This window comes from Astatotilapia calliptera, chromosome 7, assembly GCF_900246225.1.
Source record: "Astatotilapia calliptera chromosome 7, fAstCal1.2, whole genome shotgun sequence".
In the NCBI taxonomy this organism is placed as follows: Eukaryota; Metazoa; Chordata; class Actinopteri; order Cichliformes; family Cichlidae; genus Astatotilapia; species Astatotilapia calliptera.
Genome location: NC_039308.1, coordinates 63527780 through 63555708, shown reverse-complemented (window position 1 = coordinate 63555708; position 27929 = coordinate 63527780). Strand labels below are relative to the sequence as shown.

General features: G+C 41.2%; 2 protein-coding genes across 7 annotated transcripts in view; both read right to left on the bottom strand.

The window, feature by feature from the left end:
- The window catches only part of dusp8a (dual specificity phosphatase 8a), a 40015-nt gene extending 31203 nt beyond the window's left edge, over positions 1-8812 (bottom strand). Inside the window, exons 1-2 of one of the 5 annotated variants that reach the window (XM_026176494.1) lie at positions 8346-8812; positions 1328-1726 (exon numbers count right to left, since the gene is read on the bottom strand). In XM_026176494.1, the coding sequence (XP_026032279.1) occupies positions 1328-1564 (237 nt within the window). In that variant the 5' untranslated portion in view covers positions 1565-1726; positions 8346-8812. Of the gene's footprint in view, positions 1-1327; positions 1727-2948; positions 3355-3735; positions 5074-7967; positions 8098-8129; positions 8295-8345 lie in introns of those variants that run through there. The other 4 variants (XM_026176495.1, XM_026176498.1, XM_026176496.1 and 1 more) reach the window with 4 other exon arrangements.
- Positions 8813-12872: 4060 nt separating this feature from the next.
- On the bottom strand, positions 12873-25332 carry LOC113027061 (protein tyrosine phosphatase non-receptor type 5). 2 transcript variants are annotated; one of them, XM_026176492.1, is made up of 15 exons: positions 25061-25332; positions 21299-21407; positions 20632-20682; positions 19685-19958; positions 19008-19130; positions 18781-18873; positions 18272-18528; positions 17946-18138; positions 17428-17512; positions 17058-17137; positions 16835-16972; positions 16642-16752; positions 14778-14938; positions 14443-14556; positions 12873-13854 (listed from the first exon to the last, which is right to left on the bottom strand). In XM_026176492.1, the coding sequence occupies exons 3-15, from the start codon at positions 20661-20663 to the stop codon at positions 13761-13763; spliced, it is 1755 nt and encodes a 584-aa protein (XP_026032277.1). In that variant the 5' UTR covers positions 20664-20682; positions 21299-21407; positions 25061-25332; the 3' UTR covers positions 12873-13760. The 2 variants fall into 2 exon arrangements, with proteins under 2 accessions (XP_026032277.1, XP_026032278.1); XM_026176493.1 differs by lacking the exon at positions 20632-20682.
- Positions 25333-27929: the final 2597 nt, after the last annotated feature.

Sequence of the window (27929 nt, the reverse complement as noted above, 5' to 3'; positions counted from 1 at the left end):
TCACTCACCTGGCAAGTGTCATGGGTTGCTGTGAATCATTGTTTTATTGCACTGGGTGTAACTAAAAAGTTGAATATCTAAAAATAACATTTGAAGCCAGGAGGCAGAAAATCATCTCCCATGTCCTCTACAGCTTTTTTGCTTTCTGTATTCAGTCAAGTAAAACTGTTAGCTGATGAATGCATGCGCAAACATGACAGCACAAAAAGCACATACCGCACACAAAACACACTGATGTCAACCCTCCTCCTCTCCCCTTGCCCCCCCCCCCCCCTCCCCCCTCAGAGATCCTTCAGTTTCACACAGAGACTAAAAATACAGGAGTCAGCATGCCGCGGCTGGACAAGCCATGGAAAGAAGGCTGTCATATTCAGAGGAGAAGTCATGGAAACCAGAAGGATCCGATTTCAGGGCCACTGATAAGCAACAAACATACAGTATGCGTGCCTGCCCACCAAATATAGCATCCACTAATGTGCTTGGCTAACACAGAGGAGGCTAGTTTGGAACTACAGTGAAACGCAGGTCAGACTGTTGGTAATAATCTCATACAGCTGGCGTAAAGTCAGCATCTTGCATGACGGCACTTCAACGGTGTGACAGCGTGCTGACAAGGGAACCTGAATCTGAGACCCCAGGCTCAAAGAAAGTCCTCCTATATCAACCCACTGCACCTACTGCATAATGAAAACATGCTACAAGCAGAGCTGCTATACTACTAAACTCTAAATGTGAGCAGACGAACAAACAAAAATTTGTAAATCACCAAGGTGTGCTTGGGACAAGTCAATCAGTTGTTTAAAGGAGTTATTTCAGTCTGTGGGTTGAGGGAATTTATGAAGCACAGAAAGCACTAAATATAAAAACGCGAACCATTTTTTGAAACACTCAAATTTTTATTTTGATCAAGTTCAATAAGAATATGAATACCACTCATGTTCTTCAATACGAGATCAATATGAGTTTCGTAATTGTAAAACTACCAGTATCTTAAATTTGGCTTGGCACAAAGACTGCACACAGGGGAAACGGCTAGTTTGGCTCCGAGCAAAAGTGACAAACTCCACTTACTGGCACCTCTAAATCTCAGCAGTTAGCATGCTTTGTCTTATTTATTTGTGAGAAGTGTAAAAACATACAAATGACCATTTTAAGAGGTTTTAAGAGTAGATTATGAAGCAGGTAGGAATCAAGTGTCTCACCGTTATCAGCAAGGTAGGAGCTTGGCATAATGTCAGCTTGGCACTTAAGTGAATGGCTCTCTAATCACATTCTACCACCCAAAAAGCATCAGCTGTCAGGTAGCCTTAATTGAGCTTTAACTCACCTTCACTTTGCCATTGGGTTGAAGCAACTCAGTGACAGACACTTTGTCCTGCTGCAGCCGCCTCTTCACCAGCTTTGAGCAGCAAACGTTGACCGCGCCTTGTACGTGTGACGCATTGTACTCAGAAAACGTCCTGCTGTCAATCACCAGCAAGCGGCCTGTCCCTCTCTGGATGAGGCTCGCCAGGCGCTTGATGTCCATGGCGCTCTTCTTGTTGGGCCCTTTCTCCCCTGCCATGATGTAAGACGGGCTGAGTGGTAAGCTAGGGTCAAAGACGTGGGGGTGAGGGGTAGTGGGGTATGAAGAATGAGGGGTAGATGAGAGAGGTGGAGGAAGGAGGAGATAAGGGTCAGTGGAGAAGGGCTACCACTGGAGCAGACGCTGGGAGATCCATGGTGCCTAAAAGAAGAAGCGACAAAAAAAAAAAAAAGGAAAGAGAATTAAGTAAGCAAAGCATTCATGGAGAAATGTAAGAACGCGACAAACATGTGATCATAAAGGGCACATGTTGGTCTAAGCTTCACTCAATCACTCCATGGCAACAAATAAAGCCCTTCAAACTCAACTGCTGCAAAGTCACAACAACGGATCCATTTCACACACATTTCCAATCCTGACTCTAGCACAAGAATTCACACGTACTTTTGATCTTTTGCATTATCTTTTATTAGCAGATATTTAGCACCTGGCATTTTAAAATAACCACAGTGCTATAAAGATGAATACAAAAGTTATTTAAAGACTTAAAAGCTGACCGGATCATCCAACGAGATTTAGCAGTCCTGGGATCTGAAGGAATATCACACATCCGAAGACAAAGACTTAAATTCGACAAGTGTGAGTGCCTGTGTAACTGTGTGAAGGCTGGTGGTTGTTGACCGAGGGTCTCTTGTGCAGTAGCTCGTGAAACAGGAAACTGAGAGCGTGCGATAAATTAAGCCAGGGGAATTCAAAGAGCAGGTCTGGACACAGGCAGAAGGCCTGTGTGACATCCTGTGCGTGTGTGTTTGTATGTGTGTTTCAAATTAACCATCCACAAACTTGATGAACTGCCTCCGTCTATCCGTCACTTCTAATCACTCTGATCTCCTCCGTGCTCACATTCACCACAGCCCTTTTACCTTTAACATGGGACACACACACACACACACACGATCAGTCGTTTATTGGGGTTGTGAGAAACAGCATGTGTGCGCGTGCTAGACTGCACATTACAAAACCACTGTGCCATTTAATTAAGTCAACATGCAAATGAAAAAAAACCCAGCGTAGTTTGAGGTCCATTTCATTGGTCAACCAGGTGTCATGCGACAAGTAAAAGGTCAGAATGTGAATGCAGCCATGTTGTTTTATTCATCTACAGGCACGTGGTGTCATTAAAAATGAATGGGCCTCTTCTCGCTTACCCCAAAGCGTAAATGGAGGTTTAAACCTCAGCTGAAAAGGAAGAGTGTGAGTGACAGAGGTGCAGTAGCCAAAACAAAAACGATGATAAGGCTATGTTCCTCTTGAGAGGATGGGCAAAAAAGAAAAACAGTTAACAACACTGGTGAGAAAGTGAGAGAGGGGGTTAAACTGGGGAGGAAATGTATCTAATCACTTGTGTCCTGCAACTTTTCACCTGTGGTCTGGCAGCGCCACAGAGGGAGGGAGTAGAGCGAGAAAGGAGAGCTGTGTGGAGGTAACGAAGGATGTTATTCAGCCAGGATCTCTCCAGCCTAGCAACTTAGCCAGCTCAAGGTGAGGGAGAGGGGATGATTGTGGAGCAGGGAAGAAACAGATGAAGGAGAATGTGGGTGAAAAATCAAATCTCACATGCAGACGACCACATCAAACATATGACATGGAGGTTGAGTAGTGCTTCACTACAGCCTACAGCTCGTCTCCTATTGACTTGTAGTCTGCTGGATGAACTGAACATGCAGCCGATGTACACATGCTTTTGCTGCCTGGCAACACGCCTGATGCAAGAGGAGCAGCACAAGAACATGAAAGAGAGTCTAGAGAGACAGTAGCAACTGCTTGCACTGTTAAACAACAAACTGCTGCTGAATCAGAACGTAGATACCGGCAAGCATTGACATAGATAAAAATTTAGATAGTCAATGAAGGTTGAAGGCAAAACGCCCACTGGCTTGCACAACATATAAAACAGCACAAACAAATGAGCACAGTCCACCTAAGCTTAGCTGATCTTTTCTTTAACTGAAAAAGTGAATCCCAGTTTATGTGTAACTAGCATGCTGACATAACTTCACATTATAAGCATCCGGATATGCTTATAATATCCGGATGCTTATAATGTGCTTTCTACTCTGCAGAAAGCTTTGCTGCAATACCAGTTTGCCCCTGTACAAAAAACATCCGCTGCCACATTACAACCTGCCCCATCACCTGTTATACCGTACCTTATCTGGCAGGAAGCCCTTCGGTCGTGCAGCTAACAACACAGCTTCGAGGGATGTGAATCTTTTGCTGTCTTTCTCTGTGTCCCTGCCGCTGCTGAGCACAGCATCTGATGCTGCATATGTCTAATGGCGACTGCTCTCCCACCCACCCAGTCTCACACTTTTTCCTCTCTGAATCTCTCCTTCCTTCTCTATCACTCTCTTTCTTGCTTTTGTGCAGTGAACAGAGATGGGGAGGGGATGAGTGTGCAGGTTTACATGTGTGGTAGTCAGAGACGGAGCGCTCTGCATCTTTATGTCGCTTGACAATTGTCCCATGGCAAACTCAAAAAAATCCCGCTTCTATGGACAGAAAGGGGGTTGGAATAAAAGGTTAATAAGAGAAAACAGCAAGAATATTGACAATAAAATATGAGAAAGGCAGAGAAATTAAAAGAAGCAACACAGCCATCCACGTGATTACTCAGCATAACAAACATCGCCCATCTCCTCATGCAGAAAAAATGCCCCTCCACATCACATCCAAGCAGGAAAAAAAAGGAAGAATCATTAAATAAATAAATAAATAAAATAAGCTCCTCACACTTAAGGAAGCAGCACTAGGCTGTGATGCTCCGACTGAACAGAAGAAAACAAGCAAAGAGAAGAGAAAGCAGAGAGACAGACACACTGTGTACAGGCCTGGAGCAGATTTGGTTGCCATGGAAACAGCCCAGGCTGGGGTGATAAGGGGGCACGAGAAGGGTGATTGTGATGGGATGCTCACTGATGCTGATACAAGATAAAGCTAAAACAGACAGTGGAGCTCAAGATAGATTCTCCAAACCTGAGCTGTATGTGCACCTTTTATTTTACTCACTTAAAAGAAAATGACCACAAATTAGCCTAAAAGCCACCGACCAAAATTATTTTAATATATTTCTATCTGATGTTTCCTCTAATGTAGCCCAAAAATCTCACTGCTTTCCCAAAAGCAAGTTCACACAGTCAGAAGATCCACACAGACCAGGTTATGCAGATCCAAGGAGTCAAAACAAAATAATTACACCACGACAACTTGCAGAGAAACTAGTCTGACTGGTCAACTTTGAGGAAATTTTTACTCCAGGTGGGATTTTTTTTTTATAAACCCTACACATCCTTCGGATTTCTGGAAATATTAGCTGTAAATGAATGGTACCCAGAAATTTGACGCCCAGCTGTATCTCTTCACCAACCAGTCAACTTGCTGTTCACATGCAAATTTGGCGAGACACACGTAAGTAATGACTTTAAAGCAATTCAATAGGTAAGCACAAAGATGAGTGTAAACACTTCAGCATGCAGCCAAATATGATGTCAACTCAAATCATCTTTCTTTCTGAGTTATGCTGTTGGATGATGGCCAAAAAGGTGTTTTTTAAGGACATTATGATGTCACTGTTAAGGATGGCTATTGAGAACCGGTTCCAAATACTTCATGATCATATGCCTTTGAGCTCCACCTATCAATGCTGGTGTGGTTTTCTACATTGCAGAACAATGACGCTAAAGCAGTGGATCTTTTCGTAATTCCTCCCATTCAACCATTTGTTTATACTATGAAAACTTTAGATAATAACACACTGCGTTGACGATAAAAATCCTGCGCTGACCGACATTTCTCCACAAGGAAAATTGATTGGATGTCAACAAGGAAAATGATAAAGAATCAGGGCAATATGCAGAATTGATAATGATGAAAATCTTATCAACATCCCTCCCTAGTCACAGTGGAACTGACCTATTGGATATAACTTGTCATCGCGTCATCATTTTATGCTAGTAGGATTTTGTTGTGTTTTCTAATAATTAAGGTGCTTTGTGAGGTCACAGTGACGTCTGAAATCTAATGAACTTCCTCCAGACAAAGACAATTAACAGACTCCCAATCAAACATCAAACAAATCAAACATTTTCCCCTCTTGTCATGCAAAACACAGCAACACAAATCATTGACAGACTCTACTGAAACGGTTCAATAAAAGACTGATAACAAAAAAGGTTGGTGCATATTAACATCAAGCTGAGGAAGTAACTTTATCTCAATAAAATGGGCAACACACGCAGGTGTATTCACAGCCTTTCACCATGGGGTGAACATGAAGGGCCAGCTCCATGATGACATTATCAGACATCAGGGACAGAGGCAAACACAAAGAGAGTAACTGGAGGGCAACCAGTGGTGATGTAATACCATCCAGGTTATTCATTAACTCCCTGCATAACGTCACCTGCGGCCACAGCCTTGAGTAGGCTGATATGAAGCGAGCAAGGTTCGCACAATGACAGGCACGACTGGTTTGTTTAGACCACAAACAATTACATCACCAGCGCATCTTGTGCCCTTTAGTCTGTGCAGCAGGCCCTCTCATGAACTCAAAGTTTGCATATATATGTGTATGTAAGCTGTCTGTCTGTCTCTCTCTCTCTGGAGTGTTTCACTTACACTTTAAAGGGTGACCACAACAAAGCACTGTTCAGCAGAAGTGGGAAAAAAAGACGAACCGATACAGCATAGCATCGTATTATTTTTATCAAGCCACGGACACTAATTCAAGCAACATTACATCATATTTGCTCAACTGAAAAAGGCATTCAAGAATGGACACACTTGGCTTAGCTAATAGCTCAGTTACACTAGTAGTAGTACAAAAGCTGGACAACAACCTTGTATCTGCCAGAAACAAAACAAACCTGTGGTTGCCTTGTGATTGTACTGGATTCTTTTCACATTCTGGGACCAATTGCAACATGCTGCTTTTTTCAATGAACATAACATGAGTGGACTCGACTCAGCTGGCTGCCAAACAGATGTATTCTGGTTTTATTCATATAGAACAGGAAGGTAGCTAAACACAAATGTGAATTTCTGCTAAATGTGTTTTTTTGTCTGTGTAGACAGTAACAGATTGATAGCACACTGACGCTGTCTAATAGCAACAATTATGGCAGATTTTAGTGACAGTGTCTGTGCTTTCCTGCTTTATCTTATTGGATTAACTTTGTGGACATAATTTGCAGTGAAATCACAATCTATGCTATTGAAATATTTACCCTTTCAAAATGCCAAAAACTGCAATAATATCAGAATATCAAGTATTCTGATATTATTGTATCATGGGATGTCTGGTGATTGCCACTTCTAATGAGCAGGTACAGGATCACCTGTTTATAGTGGAGAATTTTAGTAGAAGTTCTTGCAATTGTGTTAAAAGGCAAAATATTAGCATATCATGCAAAATCACGACAGAATGAATAAAAGTATTGTCAGTTAAAGATTAATCTCTTGGTCTGTACAAAGGCCCAAAACAGTTAGCATTATAAGCAGTGTTGTTTTGTCTCACAGTCCAAAACCAAAAGATATCTAGTTGACTTTCACCGGTGAGAACCTCCGACTTGATTAAGAAAATACTTTATCATTAATTTTCTGTCAGGTAAATAAATGAAAGCATGACTGTTGTGAGTTCAGTGGCATTCACTGCTTTTAGCTATACAATAAACGTAGTAAACAATTAATTTATAGCTGTAATCAATTATTATTGTGGAATTTAAAAAGAAACAGTTATTGGCACACCTTAAATCATCAAATTTTTAACAATGCTTACAATTAATGGTTAATAGTTGATGATTGTCTAACCCTGAGTGTTTACCACGACTAATAACCAGTGTAACATGCTGTTGCAGCGGTTCTGTCATTTTAAAAAATCGATTTCTTGGTGCAGCTGGACAGCGCTATCATATTGTAAACAACACATCCAAGCATGAAGCCTTCCGGCGTCCTCTCATCAATACTCCCTCAGTGCACTGACTGCTGTAAAATGCAGGGTCATACATAGCTGGGACTACCCCCAGACTCCACTACAACAGCCACATGATAGGTAATGTAAATGTAAATAATATCGAGAATCTCTGATACAAAAATACATCGTCAAATAAATATAATGTGTACATATAGAAATGCTCTGAAAAATCAAATCATCAGAGATGGGGGCGCACATACACATACACACACAACACAAAAACAAAAAACAGACAAGACGTTGTGTATCGTTTACCAGCGTTCAAAATGATGGAGGCTGAGCGGTCGCAGCGCACTACAATAAACCGACCTACATTAGAAATAAGAATAGACTCCAGTGCGGACAGCAGGCACTGCTTTTAAAAAACGCCGGATATAGTCAGCATCAACTATTGTTATACCCCACACTTACAGAGAGGTTGTTTTGAGTGGGAAACCTGGCCTGGGTTTGTTATGACGCGTGGATATGTCCGCATGCGAAAATGAGCCCTCTCCATTGATCGGGAAGGCTGTGATGACTTTAACCAGCGCGAACATTAAACAGAAAATTCGGGAAGAAACCTAATACACCTACCTTACAATAGGAAACCGGCACAGCGATTTTTTTGCATCCCAATAAAACGATCGATAACTTGAGCATGGACGAGGTTTATTCCCATTATGAGACGGGCGCGCACTTAAAGAGGGGGGAGGAGTGCGAGCTGACGGGCACGAGCACAGACAGCGAGCAGCCGATTCAAACAAACAAATGTCCTTTCTTGCTAATTGACAAACACACTCAAGCACTCACCTCGGGCTCCATGCGTCTGCGGGGTGTTATTCAACTGGCCTCCATGTGTGAGGGGACAGTGGCGGAGTCTTCATGGGGGCTGGCCGGTGTTTACTTGGCGGTGTTGCGGGGTGTACAGTAAAGACCTCAGCTGACAGAGGATGACAGCGCCAGGAGCAAACCAGGCATGAAAGCGCGCGGTGATAGGCTACAAACGGCCTCCTCAGCCGTTCAGCTGGCTCGTGGAGAGCAAGATTAGCTTTACTAGGCTAGGTGAAGGCTAAAACTGTTAGCTGTTATTGTGTGTGTGTGTGTGTGTGAGGAGGAGGGGGGTGGTTAGGTACGGAAGGTGCACTTTAGCACTTTCATGAACTAAAGCGATGAGGTCATGGTTCAGGAGGGAGACGGGAAAAAAGGAAACTGTGAGGTTGACGTCACTTCCAACCAATCAGCGGCGACGGTTTAGGACTAGGGTGACGTCAGTGATCTGATCTGCGAATTAAAGGGACAGTCCGGCTTTTTTTTCTTTTTTTAAAGGAGACGCACTCACGTTGAGTGTGTGTGTTTTTTAAAACTGCCTTACACACAGAAAAAACAGGGATAATATGAATCTTTATTTATTTCCTTATTTTATTATATTCAAATAATTATTATCAAATACAAATCACATAACACCTTTTAAATGTCTCATTTTGTTTTATTTTTATGTGCTCCTTTCTGTTTCTGTTTCTCTTTTATGCCTTATTGAGCAATATTGTCTCGTTATGTTGTAGGTGTGTTTCAGCTATTCTGCCTCATTTACGCTATGTTGCTGCAGGTTATCCTTATATGTTTTGGCTTCTGCGAAATAATCATTTCCCCCGTTTTGGGATTAATAACGTGTATTCACTTAGACTACACTGCAGTCTGATCTTAGAATTTAAATGCAAAACAATTGCAAGTCATTTTCTTAAGCATTAATACAGTTTTGCAGGGAACCACTATATCTTTTTTTATTTGTAAGTTTTTATTCTATTTTACTTTTCTGAATTTCTTTCGGTTCGTTTCCTGAGGTTAGGCCTACGGTAAAAATGTAGAGCTTTTAAAAAAAAATAATACAAAAAATTGAAACTAAATCCGAGACAAACGATATGAGCATGCAGCTCAGACTCGTGTCTGTGTTACTTCATAACAAGTAAAAGCCAAATTTTGTAAAAGTAGATTTTCTAAAACAGGCTCACCCAGTGTTAGCAGCCCTGGATGGTTGACTATTACTATTATTAATATTTCAAAATCTATTTCGTATTTGCTCTTCGTCATGGACCAAACGATTTAAGCTGAATTGCACTTGCAAACTACTGAGCTGCCCGTTTCTCTTTGTGAAAGATACAGGCTACGCTGAAGTGTCATTTGGATGCCACTGATTTAATTTTGATTATGTTTTTCAAGATAGTGTTTTAAAAATAATGTGCAAGAAACGAAAACTGATCGATCTACAGTATCGCATTCTCACTCAGCCCGGTTTCTGCAATGAATGGATGATTGGTGTTTGAATTCACCGCCAAGTAAATTCACTGAATTCATTGAATTCATCAGCTCTCTATTGTTAGATTAAAGCCTTTGTTTTGTTGCTTTGAACAATCTGTCAGCGAGCAGTTGCCTGCAGGGAGGTTTGGCAATGTGTGTCATTAGATCGCATATACTGACCCCTAGCGGTGAACGTGTGCGATTGCAGCCTGTCAGCATGAAACCAAAAAAGACTGGGGGTGGAAAAAAGACTGATCAGATGATCAGGGCAGAGTAACTCTAAAAAAACAACAACACAAATTCATGAAAATCTATCTTTATTTGGATGCAAAAAGTCACAACTTAAAGCGATACTGTAGCAGAGGAGAGGAATACTGATTGCTGGTTGGTTGTACGTCTGACTGTTTGGCTATTAAGTTATCCCCATTTTGATCTTCAGAAGAAGTCCAAGTAAGCACGGACAACAAACACTCAAAATAGAAGCTTTTCAATCAAGTAGCCTGGAGATTATCAGAAGATTATGTCACATGCCTGACAATACACTGTAGCCTTTCTTGTCTGTCTCAACCAGGTGCTGCTGTAAAAGGTCATTTTGGCAGTTATATTCTCCCGGCTGATGTCTTATTTATAAAGCGGTCCGAGCCCACTCTGGTAAGTTCATCCTCTGATAACGTCCGGGGCCACTGATCTGAAGCGTCATGATAGTCAAGATAGAAGTTGTTTGACTTTTTGTAGAAAACTGTCTTCACTGTTTTAGCTGCCTTACACATAGCGATTATTTCTCGTGTTGTCAACTGAGAGTGGCCTCGAGTCACAGATAGAATAGAGTGGGGACTGTGTGAAAACTCAGTCTGAGGTAAAATTCTCCAAGAAAACGATAAAAACGTACACAGAAAGCAAAGCATATTAAAGCAAAGCCTAAAGACCTAAAGTAATAATACTGAACATAATCTATTTATCTTCTGTACTGTAAGGTAACTTAGGTAGTTGTCACATTTTGTTCCGTTAAATCTTGCAATATAAACCGATGGTTTGATCCACAGTATGAGCTACATTCCATCATGGTGTAAACGGAAATATACACAAGGCATCTACTCGAAAGGATTGTATCAAAATGTTCTAAAAATATCTCTGGTTGGTTTCACAAAAGCAAACTGTATCAAAAGCATTGGCCGAGAGCAAGCAATAATAATAGGCTTAAACCCTTTTACACAACAAAAAGCAGGACAACCAATCACGTCGCTTTGATTGTGGACCTATGGAGTCCCATACAGCACATGCAATCCATTAAACTCAACACAATCAAAACACAATACAGAAAAAAGAACTTTTACAGCTGAACATCGGAGAGACAACCTTTGTTGGTCTATTGTGCTTCATACAGATTAGGCCTGGCCTGTCTATACAACAATCATGGGCTTCTTACTTCACAGATGTGTTCAAGCTACTGTTTAAAGCAGAGGCATTGCAGAACTTGAAACTCTGAGGGCAACAAGCTTCATGATAGAAAATTGGACATTTACAAGAATATCCTTATGTTTATGGTGTATTGTTTATGCAACTTTTTTTTTTTTTTGCTTTCCTCTTCATTACATCCTCCCGTGTGTGTCACTGGAAACGTTGATTGTGCACAATGGATTCTCCGGAGCTCCTGCATTGATTTTTCTAATGGTGTGATTCTATTTCTGGCCTCTGTCCCCTCAGTATCCCTGGCTCTGTGACGCCTCTGAGTTAACGTCTATGTGGCCTTAATGCAGAAGTTGTTTACTGTAAACATCATGGGCCATGAGGACTGCACAGGCAGCATGGTAAAACTGTAATACTGTAGATTGCACAGAAATCCTAATTAGTAGTGATGGGTCGTTCGCGAACGAAATGGCTCTTAGAGCCGGCTCTTTGACGTGAACGACGCGAGCCGGCTCCTTATCGTGAGCCGTCACGTGGGTTTTCTTTTTTTTTTCTTTCTCTCAGCCTCTCTCTCGCACTTTTTTTCCGCTTCACTCTGCACGCGAGCCTTGTGCTTTATGCTGGGCAGAGGGGGGAGGGGCGGTAGTTACACTCAGTAGCACAGGAACAGAGCCAGAGAGAGAGAAAGAGAGGCAGGGACAACAACATTAGAAAGGTATAGTAATCATCCACAACTATTTTCAGTTGCAGATGATAAAGGATTGAGAAAGTTTATTCATGCAGGTCCATATGACAGAGAATATGCATGTTCTTTTAGTTTTCATATTATAATTTATATTTAATTGTGTTGTGGTTTGCAGTGTTTTGTGTTCTTTTCACTTTAAATTTGTGAAAGGAAAAAGCTGAAAATTTAAATAGTTAAAACTTGAAATGTGAATAGTTGATTTTTGTATTATATGATTTATTTATTACATTTTATGTGGAGTGAATAAATAAAAGTATATTTACGGTGGCCCCTAGAGACAAAGCACATACAAACTTCAAATCACGTACGAACTCTGAAGCATGTACAAACTCCAAAACACGTAAAAACTCCAAAACACGTAAAAACACGTACAAACTCCGAAGCACGTAAAAACTCAGAAGCACATAAAAACTCAAAACACGTACAAAAGACAACAGAAGTGCTCCAGGATGCTGGGCGCAGTGTTGAGCCTTTGTTATCTTGTGGCTACACAAGCCAGCAAGTACCAACGACCGGATTTGGTGTGTGGTAATAACAGGTAAATGAACTTGTTTTTAAATTATTTGAATATATATATGAGTGCCTGTGTATAAATACACAAACAATACACACATGCTTTCAATTGTGTAATTTAAGTGATCTAGTAGCTCGGCTTTGGAAGTTCAGTTCATGCTAGAAATGTGTTTTGGAGTTTGTACGTGTTTTGTCTCTAGGGGCCACCGCATATATTTATATATAAACATATATAAATAAAACCACTTGTTTTTATGTTAGTAATTCCTTTTGTGCATAATTTTATATTATTGTTAATAATAAATTAATTAAAGCAACAAAACAACCTGAAGAGCCGGTTCGGAGCCGAAAGAGCCGGCTCTTTTTAGTGAGCCGAACCGAAAGAGCCGGATCTCTAAAAAGAGCCGGAAATCCCATCACTACTAATTAGTTAGTTAATAACCTAATCGTTATACATTCCTATGTTCCATAACATTGCACATGCCTTTAATGAACACTTAGCACCATGCAACCTGAAGATGAGGTGACTCTTGAATGCAGCAAAAGTTGAGACAGGCCTTCTGTAATGATTTTTTTTTTTTTTTTTACATTGAAATTGAGAGAAAAGGCTAGACGTCATTTACTTTTACATTTCATATGAACTTTTATATCAGTATAGTTAAATATTAGGCTGGCATTTGATTATCTCTGTAGATTTAAACGATGCTGACACTTATACTGTAAAGGGCCCTTATTGTCAACACATACTTTCTTTCATTTCCTTACAGGTAAGTCACACCACTGCAGGCGATCTGATTATACTTCACTTCCAGTCTAACCTTTCGATAACTGTACAATCATTACACGAGGAAGCTGTTTTAGACCAAGTGCAAAACAAGGCCTCGATGACGGAGACTAATGTGCAGTGGTGTGATGGAAACCTTAGCAGTGCAAATGAAATGAAGGCGAGAGTGCTGGCTTGGATTATTTTAGGTGTGACTGCTTCAACTTATCAAGAACATGTGGATCGATGGGACTGCGTTACTACTATTTTCAGGTGAGTTATCTCAAATCACACCTCCTCTATATTTGTTCTACTCAACCACGCACAATTAGCACAGATTCAGTTCTGTTTGAGTGACCCTGCCTTGAGTGAAGAGAATAACATGGTTTGAACTTGTTAAAGGGTGAGATTGAGATGATGTTAGGTACAGTGGTGCATACCACCTGAGGCGGTTACGTGTACAGTGGTGTGTCTCGGTCTGGGTGTGGCTGTTGGGCTCCATCTACTCCTCAGCAGTTTGAGAAAGCTGCTTCTCATACAAGCTCAGGACGTGATGCACAAACTGGTACTGCTCACACGTCTGTATCATGCCACCCCTGAAAAACACACACACAAAGAGATACCATTAAATCTAACACTTCACATAGTAATTATATAACAAAATTAAATGGAAAAATTTCGTTTAAAGTCAACATTTGTTTATCAGCTCCAGCAAAAAATAAAATGTTTATCACATTTTTTCAAACAATGAATGAAATACATTAGCCATGACATCTTGACTTATTAAACTCAGATGTATCCAATAACGCTAATAATGACTGCTTTCATTGTGGGTGTTCTAATGTGCTTGATGGCCGGCTGGGATTGTACCTCACATAAATAATATTACTAGTAGCACCCATGCTTGTTGTTTTCTGACTCAAAAGTGAGTAAAGGTAATCATTTCCTTTAACACTCACAGAACCATGCATGGTTTTTTGAAGTGTGTAATTAATGGACTATAATTTTAAGATCCCCGACCCGGTCCTGAATTGGATAAGCACAAGACGGATGGAGGGACAGATAATTTAGAAGAAGGTTTGGTGACCTTCTTTTTGGAACTAAATCAAACTACGTCAGCTGAGCTTTTATGCCAGAACTAAAGATAGGCACGAGCACAGATAAGAGCTCTAAGCATATCTCACCTGTCCAGACGGAGCTGGCAGGTGGTTCTCAGGATGTCAACTACACCCTCAGTCCTCAGCTGCTTGCACAGGATGGAGGTGGCAATGAAGCAGCCAGTTCGACCAATTCCAGCACTGTAAAGAAAAAGTTGGAGAAGTAATGTGTTGGATTTTTGTATTCACTGAAATTTCAATTTCAGCGAAGGCACCATAAATCGAGGAACTGAATTGATTTGTGCAGTGACAAAAACCAGCAAAACAAGATACTGTAATATAAAACTAAAGATGGCTTTATCTTCTAAATATGAAATCTTTCATGCTCCCAATACTACAAACAAGTTGCTTTAGCCCTGTACCTGCAGTGGACAATTATAGGGCCACTGGAGGGCAGGGCTTCCTCACGGGCCCTTTCCACTTCCTGCACCAGCTCCAGCAGGGGTGGAGCCTTGTCTGGGGTCTTCTGATCAGGCCAGGAAGTGTACCAGTACTGCCGCAGAGTGCGCTCCTCTTCCCCGCACTGGTGCATGCACACAGACAGTGACACAGATGTCATTATACCAAGCACACAGAGAACACCTGTTGCTCTTCATGCTTGACCAAACAGTTGCCTTGGTTTAGTAGTGAACGCAGAACAAACATTAAAAAAAGAGATTGTACAAAAACAGACTATTTGTCCTGGTCTGTACTGAGCATAAACAAATTTCTGAAAGTCAGTCCACCAATAATTATGAATCCTATAGATAAACAACATAACATGAGGAGATGAATAATCAACAAGCTTTTAACTCATTGAAGTTACATAATGATCCCCTGGTGCTTAGCAATCGGATGCAGGCTGCATTTACTGAATTATCTTGTTTTGTTTGCTAAGTGCCGATGCCACCATGACCTCAAATTAAAAATAAAGCACCCATCATGAACACATGAATGGAGCGTTGAGCGAACCACCTTCCAACACCCATATCTGTTGTGATAAATTACTGGATAAAATATGACTGTTTGATACACATAATTTTAGAAACATGTTTTTGTTGAGTCGGGAACACAAAATAATAATCTTCTGCAGTGTTTTTGTGACATTAATCGAGGGATCATCATGTAAACAGTGCATTTAATCGTGCACATACGTATCAGCAGATGCAGGTAAAAGTAGCTAATTAAAACGCACGGATTTATGGCTGATATTGTAGCCATGCAGATAGTTCTGATCCACATCTAACATCTGAATTTAAATTGGCACCTAAGGGATGAAATTTAATTTAAGTGCCTTAGATTGAAAGAATAAAAACAAAAATGTAACATATCTTTAGAGAAATTTCCACTTTGAATATAACATAAAGCACACTTTTAAAATTTTTTAGGGTGTTACGTGGAAAGACGTCTGCTAACACAGATGACATATAAAGTAAAGGTGGGTAATCCTTTGGAATTAGCCACGTGCAGGATTGTCAACTTTGCCACGGCTTATCGCCTTTGGGCCAAGAGAGAGGAAAATGAATTCTAAAGTTTATCAAGGCATCATTCAGGACAATGATACAGAGGCTTTCTGATGTTACCTGCTCATGAAAGCCTTTACTGCTTTAAGCACATTAGCATACAGATGACAGGGTTTAACTTGCACACTTCTGTTCCTAATTACATGTTAAGAACCTGGCTGTGAACCCTTAGTTTTGTTTTAATTCATATATTTGACAGTATGAGCACCAGAAGAAAAATTAAAATAACTTGTAACTAGTTCTATATTTTTGTTTCGTTCACTTATTTCTTTGTGCATCCCTCTCAGTATGTATTCTGTCATCCCTTTAGGTCAACTTTCTTCTGATTTGCTGCCTCTTACAAACAGAACATGTGAACAGCAGATGGGTGGGGCTTATGTGCTCACAGCCAGACCTGTGCCTGAGACCGTATTAGGGATATCCACTCCATTTGACATCTGTCTCGAGCAGACTATTTGGAGCAGACCTGAGCTTTTGGCTCACCGGGATTAGTTTTACATATGTTGACCTAAATGAAACTTTGGCCACGCTTAACATGAGCATCCACCACTGTAACCCCATCCCGCCACCCATCCACCTCTGTATAAGGTTGTTTCCATTTTCATGTATGCATATCATTAGAGGCAAACAGCTTTTTGGCATTACTTGAAGCTAAAACATTAAAGTGGTGTTGTTGTGGTTCACCCTTTGTATTTCACATATTAATGCATTCTCTGTCGGTTACCTTCAGAGTAAACACCCTCAGACTGTAGTCATCCTCCTGGGTCACCTTGACCACAGTGATTTCGATGCCTTCGTGTGTCACAGTGTCCTCGGGCCAGTACTCAGCACATTTCTACAAGAAACAATAGACACAGCAGATAATATAGCTGGTTAATATTTAGGAACATTTATCAAAGAATCCTTTGAACAGTTACCTCATTCTTCTCCTCCAGGTTGGTGATCATCACTATGATTGGGGTCCTCTCTTGCCACACCATCCTCCATAAATCCCCCACTGTGTTCACAGTGGGACCCTGGGTAGCAATGTATGCACGCTCCTCGCCCCCATAACCCTGCACATGCACACACTCGTTGTTTTGCTACCATTACATATCAAAGCCATAACAAATCGCTGCATCAGAGTGCATTTGAACTTACTTTGAGATAATTAGCGTTGATATAGGTAAAAAGAAAATCATCTTCATCCTGTGACTTCAAGATCACTCTGCTGTGCGTGTCTGCAGGTGGACAATGTGACATTATCATGAGAAAGGGAGCTGGTTACACATTCATTCATTCTGTATCTCATCCTACAGCTCAGTGATACAAAATGGTTGCACCCTTATGTGTGTCATTGTGAACATAAATACTGGAAATTTGATGTCTTGCAAACACATTTTAACATTAAAGTGAAAGAGGATGCAAAATTATTTAAGATAATCAGCATAAAAATAGTTTTAAAAATTGCTACCTCAATATTATGTTTATAGTAACTGATGTCACTAGCTTGTGTTACAGCTCTACTTACTGGGTAAAATTGTTTTGTAGCGATTCTTTCTCACCAGCCCTGGGTAATTGTACTCCTTAGGGTCCACAAAGTTCATGGGAGTTTCCTGCCAATGGACACAGAACAATGAAGGCAAATGAAAGTGAAGAAATGGGGAAGTCCAAAAGTCACCTTCTACATAACAACCAAACGGTGAGGAAATAATATTAAACACGTGAAGTCGTTCACAGCCTCTCACACTCAACCATTGCTTTATTAGTGTGTGTGTGTGTGTGTGTGTGTGTGAACGCGCATCCTTCTTCCTAACAGACACAAGAATTTTCTGTGGGTTTTTGTATGCAAAAAGAAAAAAAAATGCTTGCATCCCTCCATCTTCCGCCCACTAACAGAAAGTAGAAAAGCTTACGGGCGTGTGCAGAGCACCGATCGGTGTGTGTGGCTGCATCTGTGTGTGCGTGTACGTCTTTTCCGGTGAGTCTCTGTTCATTTCATATTAATCTCGAGAACGTAGGTGGCTGAGCTACTGTTGCTGCACTCACATAAAACTCAGCCTGCAGGCTCTGGTCGTCCATGGCCCTTGTGTGTAGCATGGCAGGGGTCAGGACGTGCGTTCCCTGTCGGAGATACTCCTGGGCCGACTGGTCTCTTGGAGAGAGTTGGGCTCCGTAGCCATAGGGCTCTGTGCAGCCTGGTGTGCACATGTCCAAGGTCAGGGAAACATTGGAGCCTCTCCTGTTTTATTCAGACAGTCAGACAAATGCATATATCTGCATTACAAATGAATGAATAAAGTGTGAGTCTCCCTGCTGGAAGAAAAACAAACATAAATGCAAACATTTCCACCTGCTGGATGCTCTTTTCTAACCTCTCCTGAAGCCCCACTGGTGTGACAGTAAGGGTGGCAGCATCTCCCTCCGTCCTGGTATCTGCACCTATATCAAATACTGGAGTCTGGGGCACCGGGTCCAGGTCTATCAGATCCTCCTGGGCATCTGTCCACTCTGACAAGGTGAAAGAGGGCTGACGGCTCACAGACTGACGTCGATCACCAATGTCCCTCGACACAGTTCCTGATGACCACAAGCCAGAGCCATAATTCCACTTGCACACCAGGTGGATGATCTAAGGATAGAAAAGAAGACAAAAAAGAAGCAGTCAATAAGTAAATCAATCAAACACACAACAACAGGTCGCTACGTTAAGAAACAACCGATTCAATCGATCTTGTTTCCTTTTAAGATTATTTTCCATCTTTATAGCAAATAACACCAATTCAGCATGCATCATGCATTAAATTCATGCTGAAATGACCAAAATTGTGAAATGTTTGCATAAAAATAGAGCTTAAAATAAAGGATCCAGCCAGTGTTTTACCATGACTACACAGATGGCCACGCCGATGCCTGCAGTGCCATGAACAATCCAATTGTGCTCTGTGGTGTTTACCACATCCCTCATCACCACTGACTGGCCAATAAAGGGAAACACAGAGAGAGAATGAGTTAGTCAGACATAGTTGAGTGCTTCACATCCTGTTAAACAGCTGTTTATTCTCCACCCAGACTTAAAAGCTGTCAGCCACATCTAGGATTGATACTTACATCCGTTCCAAAAATAGGGTGGCAGGGTAAGATGAACCCCAGGTAGAAGTCAATGACCTGCAGGGCTTTGTAGATGGAAGAGAGTGGCCCATTTCCATCCACCACAAAAAATATCCAGTACCCCTGGGGGGAGAGAAGAAGGAAGGCAGATTGTCACCACTCCAGTCATTCATGCACTGGAAATCGGACTGCAGCCATTCTCAGGTGAAAAGCGAAAAGGAAAGAAGATGGACCATTACACAGGCATAAAAAATATGTAAATTGTCCACATAGAGTCTAGTGTCGTAATCGTGGCTGCATTTACGAGGCTCTTTTATTTACTTATGGTAATGTTGCACCTGTCCTTTTTTCTGTTTAAATGAATCAAACATGAAGTCAACAATAGACGGAAACAGGAAGAGGGAATTAATGGTGAAGAGGTGTCAAATTTTAGCCTCATCTAGCCACCCCCAGAAAAAGTATTTTCCAAGCCTGAAGCACTTGAAGCAAATATGAAAATGCAATCATACATATGAAAAGATAAACCACTGTGGAAAATTAAAGGTCAAGCTGAAAGAAAACCTCAAGCTTAAGTGTTGACTTGTCATTTGCAAGGCGGATATTGCAGGTGAAACCCAAAGACGACCTAAAAACTTACTCTGATTAAAAGCAGATGATAGAGAGCCTGGAACACATACCAAGATTTGGGAAGTGATAAACAGTGCTGCCCAGCAGTGGAGTTCAATCACCAGTGTGTACACCTTGCGTAAAAACACTTCCTCTTGGGGGTTTTGGCCCTCAGCGGTTCCATCTTTACATTCTAGGAGCCCGTCTTTTTTAAGGGCTCCGTCGCCAATTTTTTCAGTCTTTGTGGGCTCGTCTAGCCAAACGGGATCCTCATCAGGCCTCAGGAAGATGGAGTCCTCGGTGTGGGAACGAGTGGAGCTACTCAGCCGACGGGTCATGATGCCCCTGTTGAACGAGGTTCCTTTGTGTTAAAAGGCCTTTCATATGTTATAAATCAGATTTTAAATGCATTTAGTTTACACGTGTTTATCATTAGGTGTTCGGTTTTATGTGTGCCATTATCTGAAAATCATCCCATCAAATACAAACTCCAGTTTTTAACCCTTTAAAAATGTAGACAAATGGCAACACATTTACTTATACTTTGGAGATCTTTGATAGGATCCTAGACTCTGAAACACCTACAGTACCTGGTGTTTGAAACATACAGATGTTAACATGCAGGTGTTCTTCTGTACTTACAACTTATTTGCGATTTTTCTGCTTTTGTGTACAATAAAATGTCGAGGCCATAATTTTCAGCCACACTGGGACTACATGCTGATTTTCATTTCAAGTATGTGCTATCTGTGTTTGTCACATTGCGTGTGTCTAATGTGTGGTTCTAAATGAGCGTGTATATGACAAAAAGGTTGCGTTTATTCTGCAGGTCTATTCAAATGTACAGCTAAGCAGCACAGAGTGGCTCTCATCTCCGGATCCTCTTGTCTCCCTTAGATTGGACTCCATCGTGTGTGTGTGTGTGTGTGTGTGTGTGAATTTGACAGAGAGAGAGAGAGAGAGGCTCCATTGTGGAGAAATGAGTCAGGGGTAGCGTGTTTACAGCCCTGTCCGTCACCTTGGCAACTGAGTGGCTCTCATCCCTCTCATCCGTCCTGAGCATTATCATCTACTGACAACACAGTCACACACACACAGTCAGCAGTGTATTCAAAGCTCTTTTCCGCTCAGCACTTTCAATATATATATATATATATATATATATATATATATATATAGAGAGAGAGAGAGAGAGAGAGAGAGAGAGATAGATAGATAGATAGATAGATAGATAGATAGATAGATAGATAGATAGATAGATAGATAGATAGATAGATAGATAGATATTGTCACATGTTTCAGATAATCAAAACAATGTTATTATCAGAGTCAAATATAAGCAGGGTAAATACAAAATGCAGTTTTTAAATGATGATTTCATTGATTAAGGGAGAAAAGTTATCCAAGCCTACCTGGTCCTGTGTAACACAGTGATTGCCCCTCCTGTTTAATCATGAATTAACTGTAATTAACCACATTGTTTTGAAAGCTAAGTTCAGTTTCACTAAACATACTCAGGCCTGATTACTGGCAGATCTGATGAATCAAGAAATCCCTTAAAGAGCCTGCTTCAGCAAGATAAAAGATCTCAAAAAGCAACACATTGTGCCACGATCTGAACACAAAGACAATGCGTTGTGTGTTTTCTAACATCAAAGGTCAATAAAGTCAAATGACTGACTGACCTATGAGAGATGGCAACGAACTGGCAGGGGAGTCACATCACATGATCAAGGTAAAACCTGTATCCTGGGGCATCCGGTCACAGTCAGCCATTGTGAGGCAGAGTCAATTCTAAAAGACACAAGACAGTAGCTCAGGGCTTACATTCAAAGGTTAGCAAAATGATAAAGCTGTTGCAGATGTACTAAACATGCAAATCTCTCCAACCTCTGGAGCAGAAAAAAACAACAAACAAGTAAGAAAGTGTCTCTTCCTCAAATAGCCAGGGATAATACAAAATAATACAAAACTGGTGCAAAAAATACAGTTTTATGAGTCACCTGCATGGTTATACGTGGTTCACGGTGTGACCATTTTAAACGATCACTTGATAATATGATATGTTAACACTACCACTTAAGCAGTGAACCTTTCGGACTATTGTTAATACAATTAAATCGCAGAAGTTTGCGCCATTTATCCGAGTCTGTGTGGTGTGAGCCCTATACCTCCTAGATGCAAGTCTGGGCATCAAAATATCAGTTTACGAACCAATGAGCGATGACACGGTGGATACATCCATTAGTTTAAAGTCTATGATAGACAGTAGAGTGACAAATCCAACTGGTAACATTGATAGACACTGAGAGAGGGTTAATAATTCAGCTTTCTCTAATGATGGATCAGAGTAGCACCCTTGTAGACTCCCAGCTGTGCGCTCATGAGGGGAGGATAGTGATGTAAGGTGACACAGTAAACTGTCAATATTTCTTCCCCACTCTTTCTTTCCCTGCCTCTCTCTGCATCCCGAAGAGGCAGGGATGATTCAAGCCAGACTAAGCAGACACCCTCAGAAATACATTCAGATTGCTCCAGTCGAATCAGTATGCATGATGAAGTCGAGCCTTCTCTGCCCTCCTCTCCTCTCTACCATCTCCCCCTCTCTCCTTATGTGCCACTGGACCCTGTTGAACGAATGGGGTGTGCTCAGCGGAATATGAGACCACACCAGTAGCAGGAGCTTAGTGTGTGTGTGTGTGTTCACTTTGAGTCCGTTTCTTTCTCTTTGCTTGCTGTGAAGGTGGTTTTGAAGTGATGACGCCAGTTAGACTGGCTTGTAGCCATGGCAATGTGCATACATGCAACGTACACACGTATGTTAAGTACACACACACACACACACACACACACACACAGGCATGGATTGTGTTGTATAAGAGTGCTTCAATGTGTTCCATTTTTCAACAATAGGTGGACAGGTAGAAGAGTGGATGAAGGGATGAATGGAAGGAAGAGCAACTCTTTTTTTTGTGTGAAGGTTGTCTGAAGCAATGACGCAGTGAGGTTGGCGTTTTGGTAACTGTGGCAACCAGCATACTGTAGCGTGTGTGTGTGTGTGTGTGTGTGTGTGTGCGCGCACATATACACAGACTTTTGTCAGATACCCCGCATGAAAAATGAAAAACACAAACACACATCTGCACTGGGAGAGCAGTGACAACATTCACGTTTGCCCTAAGAAAAAAAAAAAATCGGCCTCTCTTTGCTTTTATTCTTTGAGGTAAATATTTCTGTTTTTCTGCTACTTGCTTTGTCTCAGCGCTTGTTTGGCAAACTGTCTGATATATTTAACCCAAGCAGTCGCTGGGATCTCAGAAATCCTGAGGTCACGAGTCCTCTTCTCCTACTCATTCATTACTCATTACTCCAACATTAGTGAATTGTACACGCTAAATACATCAGAAGTTTCTCATTACTTCCAGATTATTGTACAATTTCTGTTCCTTCCCTTTTTAATGTTTCTAACGTTGCAGAAAAAGACATGAATTTAAATATTGCTGTTTGCGTAGTCTGCAGATGAGAATTAAAATACTCGCTGCAACTCCGGATTCAGTTAAACTGATGAATAAATAATATATATCTGGTCAGCTATATTATATTGCATTCTGTTTCCAAACATGTTGCATGTACATGTAAAGGTATATTTAATTACAGTTCTGAAGATAGAATTTATTCATAATAGAATAAAAAAAATCTGAAAGTTTATGATAAGCTTTTCATTTACACTATAATCATTTAACACAAACAAAAACATCAACCCAGAGCAATTTACTGTTCCCATTCCAGCTGTTTTGTGCATGATTTTATCTGCATTTCACAGTCATATCTGGTATGTTTGCAAATTTCTCGAAAAGAAAGCTTTGTTTCAACTGATGCTTCTATAGAATATATTAACACAGATAGTTCAGGAGCTTACAATGAAAATTAAAGATTTTATTACAAATCCAAAAAGATCAGAATCATTTAGCTGAGGATTGAGCTCAGGCCGAGTGAATTTAAAGCAAATAGGTCAAACCTGATGACGGATTGAGCCTCATTCCTCATTGAAGGTGTACTGTCCTTGGGTCTTACAAACACCACCCCCTCAGTCTTCAAATAGAGTATGCGCATACTGTTTCCATTGATCTGCATCCATTCAAGAACCCACCATCCAATGGAGTCTAAAAGTAGGCCGTACAAAATGCCTATTGCCTCTGTCCCAGAAGGGCTCGAGGACCAGAAATGAGAAGGGGGCTGCCAGCTGTGTATAGCTTTTTCCTACTGTCGGGAACAGGGGGAATTAAAGTGGTGACAGCTGGCGTGCGCTTTAATGGATATTCCTGATGCTCCCAGCGTCTCTGTGTGGAAAAACAATAAGTCCAAATCTGCTTCTTTAGTCTGTTATTTAAAAAACAACCTGTTTCCAGGAGAATCAAAGTGAATAAAGGGCGAGTATCAAGTGTGTTGCTGAAGTGCTCATATGGCAGAGAGACGAGGTAAGAGGAAGCTCTTACTGAAAGTGATGATGAGATGGAAACATGAGATAAAGTCACGAGGGCCAAGACCAGCCTCATCAACCTTTATCTCCCATACACACACAGAAAATCTTGATATTAATACACACATAAGCCAGCAATGACCTTAAAATGAAATGCCCAGCAAACCTGCAGCCTTTTCTTGTATATCACAAAGACAGATAATCAATCAGCTCTATTGTTTACATACACTTCCACGATCGCTCGCAGCTGCTCCATGGGTATTTTTGGAGAGAAATCTCATTAAGGCACATATAAACTTACAATTCAGCCAAAGCTGTACTGTATGAATAATTAAAATGTGCTGCATAGCAAATTGATTTACAGGCTGCTGGAGATAAATCTGGATTCTTGGTGACAAAAGATTGTGTTACATGATTGCACTGCATCAAAACACCAGTGCAGGAATGGCATTCTCTGGCAGTCATTCATACTAAGACAAAACACCATTCATATCACGTACATGGCTACGGTGAGCTAGAGCGACCACACAGTGCAGGGCTGGATGGATTAGTAATGAATCACTCGGGGAGGTGGACTGTTGCATCTCTCTCTGGTAACTCCCACATTGTCACATAGACATGATACAACACAGAGGAAATCAAGCTTTGAGTGATAAACGAGAAGGAAAATACACAGTTAAAAGCGCCATCGACGGACCAACCTGTTGGCAAATGATCAGTTTCAATGATCTAAGAATAAACACGCACATATACACCTCCTACATCACACATCTCCTACCTTTTTACAGCACAGGAAAGCGCAGCGGCCATGTAAACCGTAGGGGCTTTGCTGAGGAATTGGTATTCACCTCATGTCATACAGCCACGCAGGGGGAAAGAGCGAGAGACAGCGGAGAGGCGAGGAGGGCTGGAACGGTCACAGTCACTCAACCACAGCCTTAAGTCTGGTTAGGATAAGTCCTCTTACCTGGCTGAGCCCGTCTTCACATCGCCATCTGCTGCTCTGCTCCCTGTGAGCCAAACCACCAGGAGCCAAACACCAAGAACCACGCCAATCCCTTTACTGCTTCTCTGTCTGGGAGATGGAGGAGTGTGTTTGCATGTAAGAAGGAGACAGACCGACAGTGAGAGACACAGAGAGTAAGAGGACGCGTGTGAGCCTAGGAAAACAAGAAATTGCAAATGTAAGGGGTGTGTGTGTTTGTGTGTCCGTGAGAGAAAGAGAGACAGAGGTATGAAAGTCTGATGGGTTTTCTTTTGTTTGTATCCTGAAGGAGAGAGAGAGAGATCCACAGGCGGCAGCTTCGTCTAGGTATATGCAGCAAGAGGCTGTACGGTAGCCTTGGCAACAGAGCCAGAATAAGGGAGAGCGAGGGAGGGAGGGAGCTAAGGAGAGAGCTAGAGCAAAAGAGAGAGAGAGAGAGAGAGTGTGTTTATTAATCTTATTGTGGGGACATAAATCTGTTAATACAGTTATATCAGGGGGGCTCACCTCTAAAGGAAGGTTTCAACAAGGTAAACCATTAAGTTTTAGTGGTGAAGGATAAGCCTGGATATATTACATATATTTTAATTATAGTTGGCAAACCCCACTAAAAATGCCAAAACCTGAAGAAAATGCATGCTGCCAACAGACTCTAGGCTTTGATTATAGCTCAAAAAAGGTAAAAAATAACTGAATAAATGAATAAATAAATAAATAAAATACAGGCATTGTTGAGCCACATTGCTTCTTCAGTGTTACAATGAAAAGGGTCACTGGATCTGTCATTTAGCCACCTTACTTAAAAAAAAAACCAGTTGATAATCTGCAGCTGAAAATACATCAAATTTATCTAACACCAGAAACATACCAACAAACACGAGCTGTTTCTTTGAGAAAATACATTTGCGACCAATTTGTCTCTGAAGATTTGCATCGTCTTTGCTACTGAAGGGTGATTGGGGTTTATTGCAACAGACAGGCTGGAGGACATCATGAAGCTCGAGGAGATAAATGCTTTGCTGAATCTGTTTATAATAACGACAATAAAGAAAAAAACTCTCCAGGAAACAATAAAAGAAGAAATCAACATCTTCTTAAGTGACAAAAGACGTGTGTCTCTGTGTGTGTAGTGGGGGAAGTCGGCTCATAACACATCACTGAGCAGCGAACACCCCCCACTGTCACCTCCTCTGCTTCCAAGCTGTACGCTCTGCCACCCACCATCTCTCACTCATCTCAGTCACCACCCCCCACCCCATCATCGCCCAGGTCTATTCTCCTTTTCCGGTCTCTATCATTCTCTGTCTTCTTAAACCTCTTGTCATTTCCCATCCCTCCTTCTTCAATGTGATGTGCTCTCTCTCTCTCTCTCTCACACACACACACACACACACACACACACACACACACACACACACACACACACACACACACACACACACACACACACACCCACCCTCCTTCCTGTCTTGCCATATGGTAGCCTTTCCCTGTCATGAGCTCTCTGAACTCACCAGCAGCACAAACAGCCTCTATATGACCAACACAAATCACGGGGAAAACAAACATAGACTGCATACAATGTTTATATTATATTATTTGGAAAAAAGATAAAGATTGTCACACATGAAAGAGTAATTAACATGTTACACCAGAGCCCTCTGCTAAAATGTGCTTCTGTACACAAGACAAATTGTTGCAAAGAGAAAATTTAAAGGCACCAAAGCTTGTCTGATTTCCCTTTGGCCACTTGGAGGCAGCAGAAACAAGCTGTGAAAACAACATACAGGTTATCACCTTTGCTACCTTTCCTACCAGTATAATCTCAACATTCAGCTGAACAAATATGTCTGTACTGATGAATTCAAGTATTCACCCTGTTCCCCCTCTATTTAAGTTAAATTTCTTCTGATTGGCTGCTCGGCACAAATAGAAGGTTTGAACAGCAAGTAGAAGAGGTTGTTGTGCTCACAGCCAGAGTTGTGTATATTAGGGATACCTGTACTCATTTGTGTAACACAAACCCAGGAGTTAAAAAAAAAAAATAATAGTGATGAAAAACAAAGAAATAAAAACTCACGGTCTGAAAACATTTCTCTTATAGCTGGTGTCACAACGGGTTCACACCAGTCTCTCCAGTTTCCTCAATAAAATTCAAGTGACTTGCTAAACTAAACCTTGTGTCCTTAAACACTTTCTCTCTTTCTGCCCTTTCTTATTTATGACCCACTTCAGAGTCCTCTCCTTTCCATCAATATATCTCTCCCACACATCCTCACCTTTCTCCTACTGCAGTCAGCTAAATGAACTCCTCTGTCTTTCATCTTCCCATTCCCCTTTTCCTTTTTTCACCATTAAGCTATGATCTAATCTAATTAATGATACAAAGAAAGATTTATCCAGTGGCCTTGAACTGTCCGGTTCACTAGCTGCCACGCAGAAACATCAAACTCTGACATCACTTCCTCATTCTCTCTCACACAATTGATACCACACAGCAATTTTACTGAAATGTGATGTAATCTCACAGAGGTGTTAAAATGCTTACTTCCCGGAAAGCTTAATGAAGTGCAATGTAGAACTTATAAAGAACAGTAAGAAAATTATTAAAGTGGGGTTTTTTTCCATATTAAAACAGATTGTGGAGCAACATTCTTGTGGTAACAAATGGAGGCATCTAGTGGTCCTAGTGACTCACTGCTGGTGTCTTCATAAACGTACCCAGTAGACTCTGTCTCATTAATACTTGCTGGAACATTTAGCCAAGTGGTATTTTGTGTGGGGAGTTTATTTTTATTTATTTTTTTAGCACACTAATTGGGTTTAAAGCCTTCCTGTCTGTTACCAAACA

Bases quoted from the DNA above. Each gene is read 5' to 3' on its own strand.
- LOC113027061 (XM_026176492.1), bottom strand. From the start codon at position 20,663: ATGAGAGGGATGAGAGCCACTCAGTTGCCAAG. The intron at 18,529-18,780 runs GTAAAACACTGG...TTCTATCCTTAG, and splicing joins TGGCCATCTGTGTAGTCATG to ATCATCCACCTGGTGTGCAA. The intron at 16,753-16,834 runs GTAACTGTTCAA...TGTTTCTTGTAG, and splicing joins ACCTGGAGGAGAAGAATGAG to AAATGTGCTGAGTACTGGCC.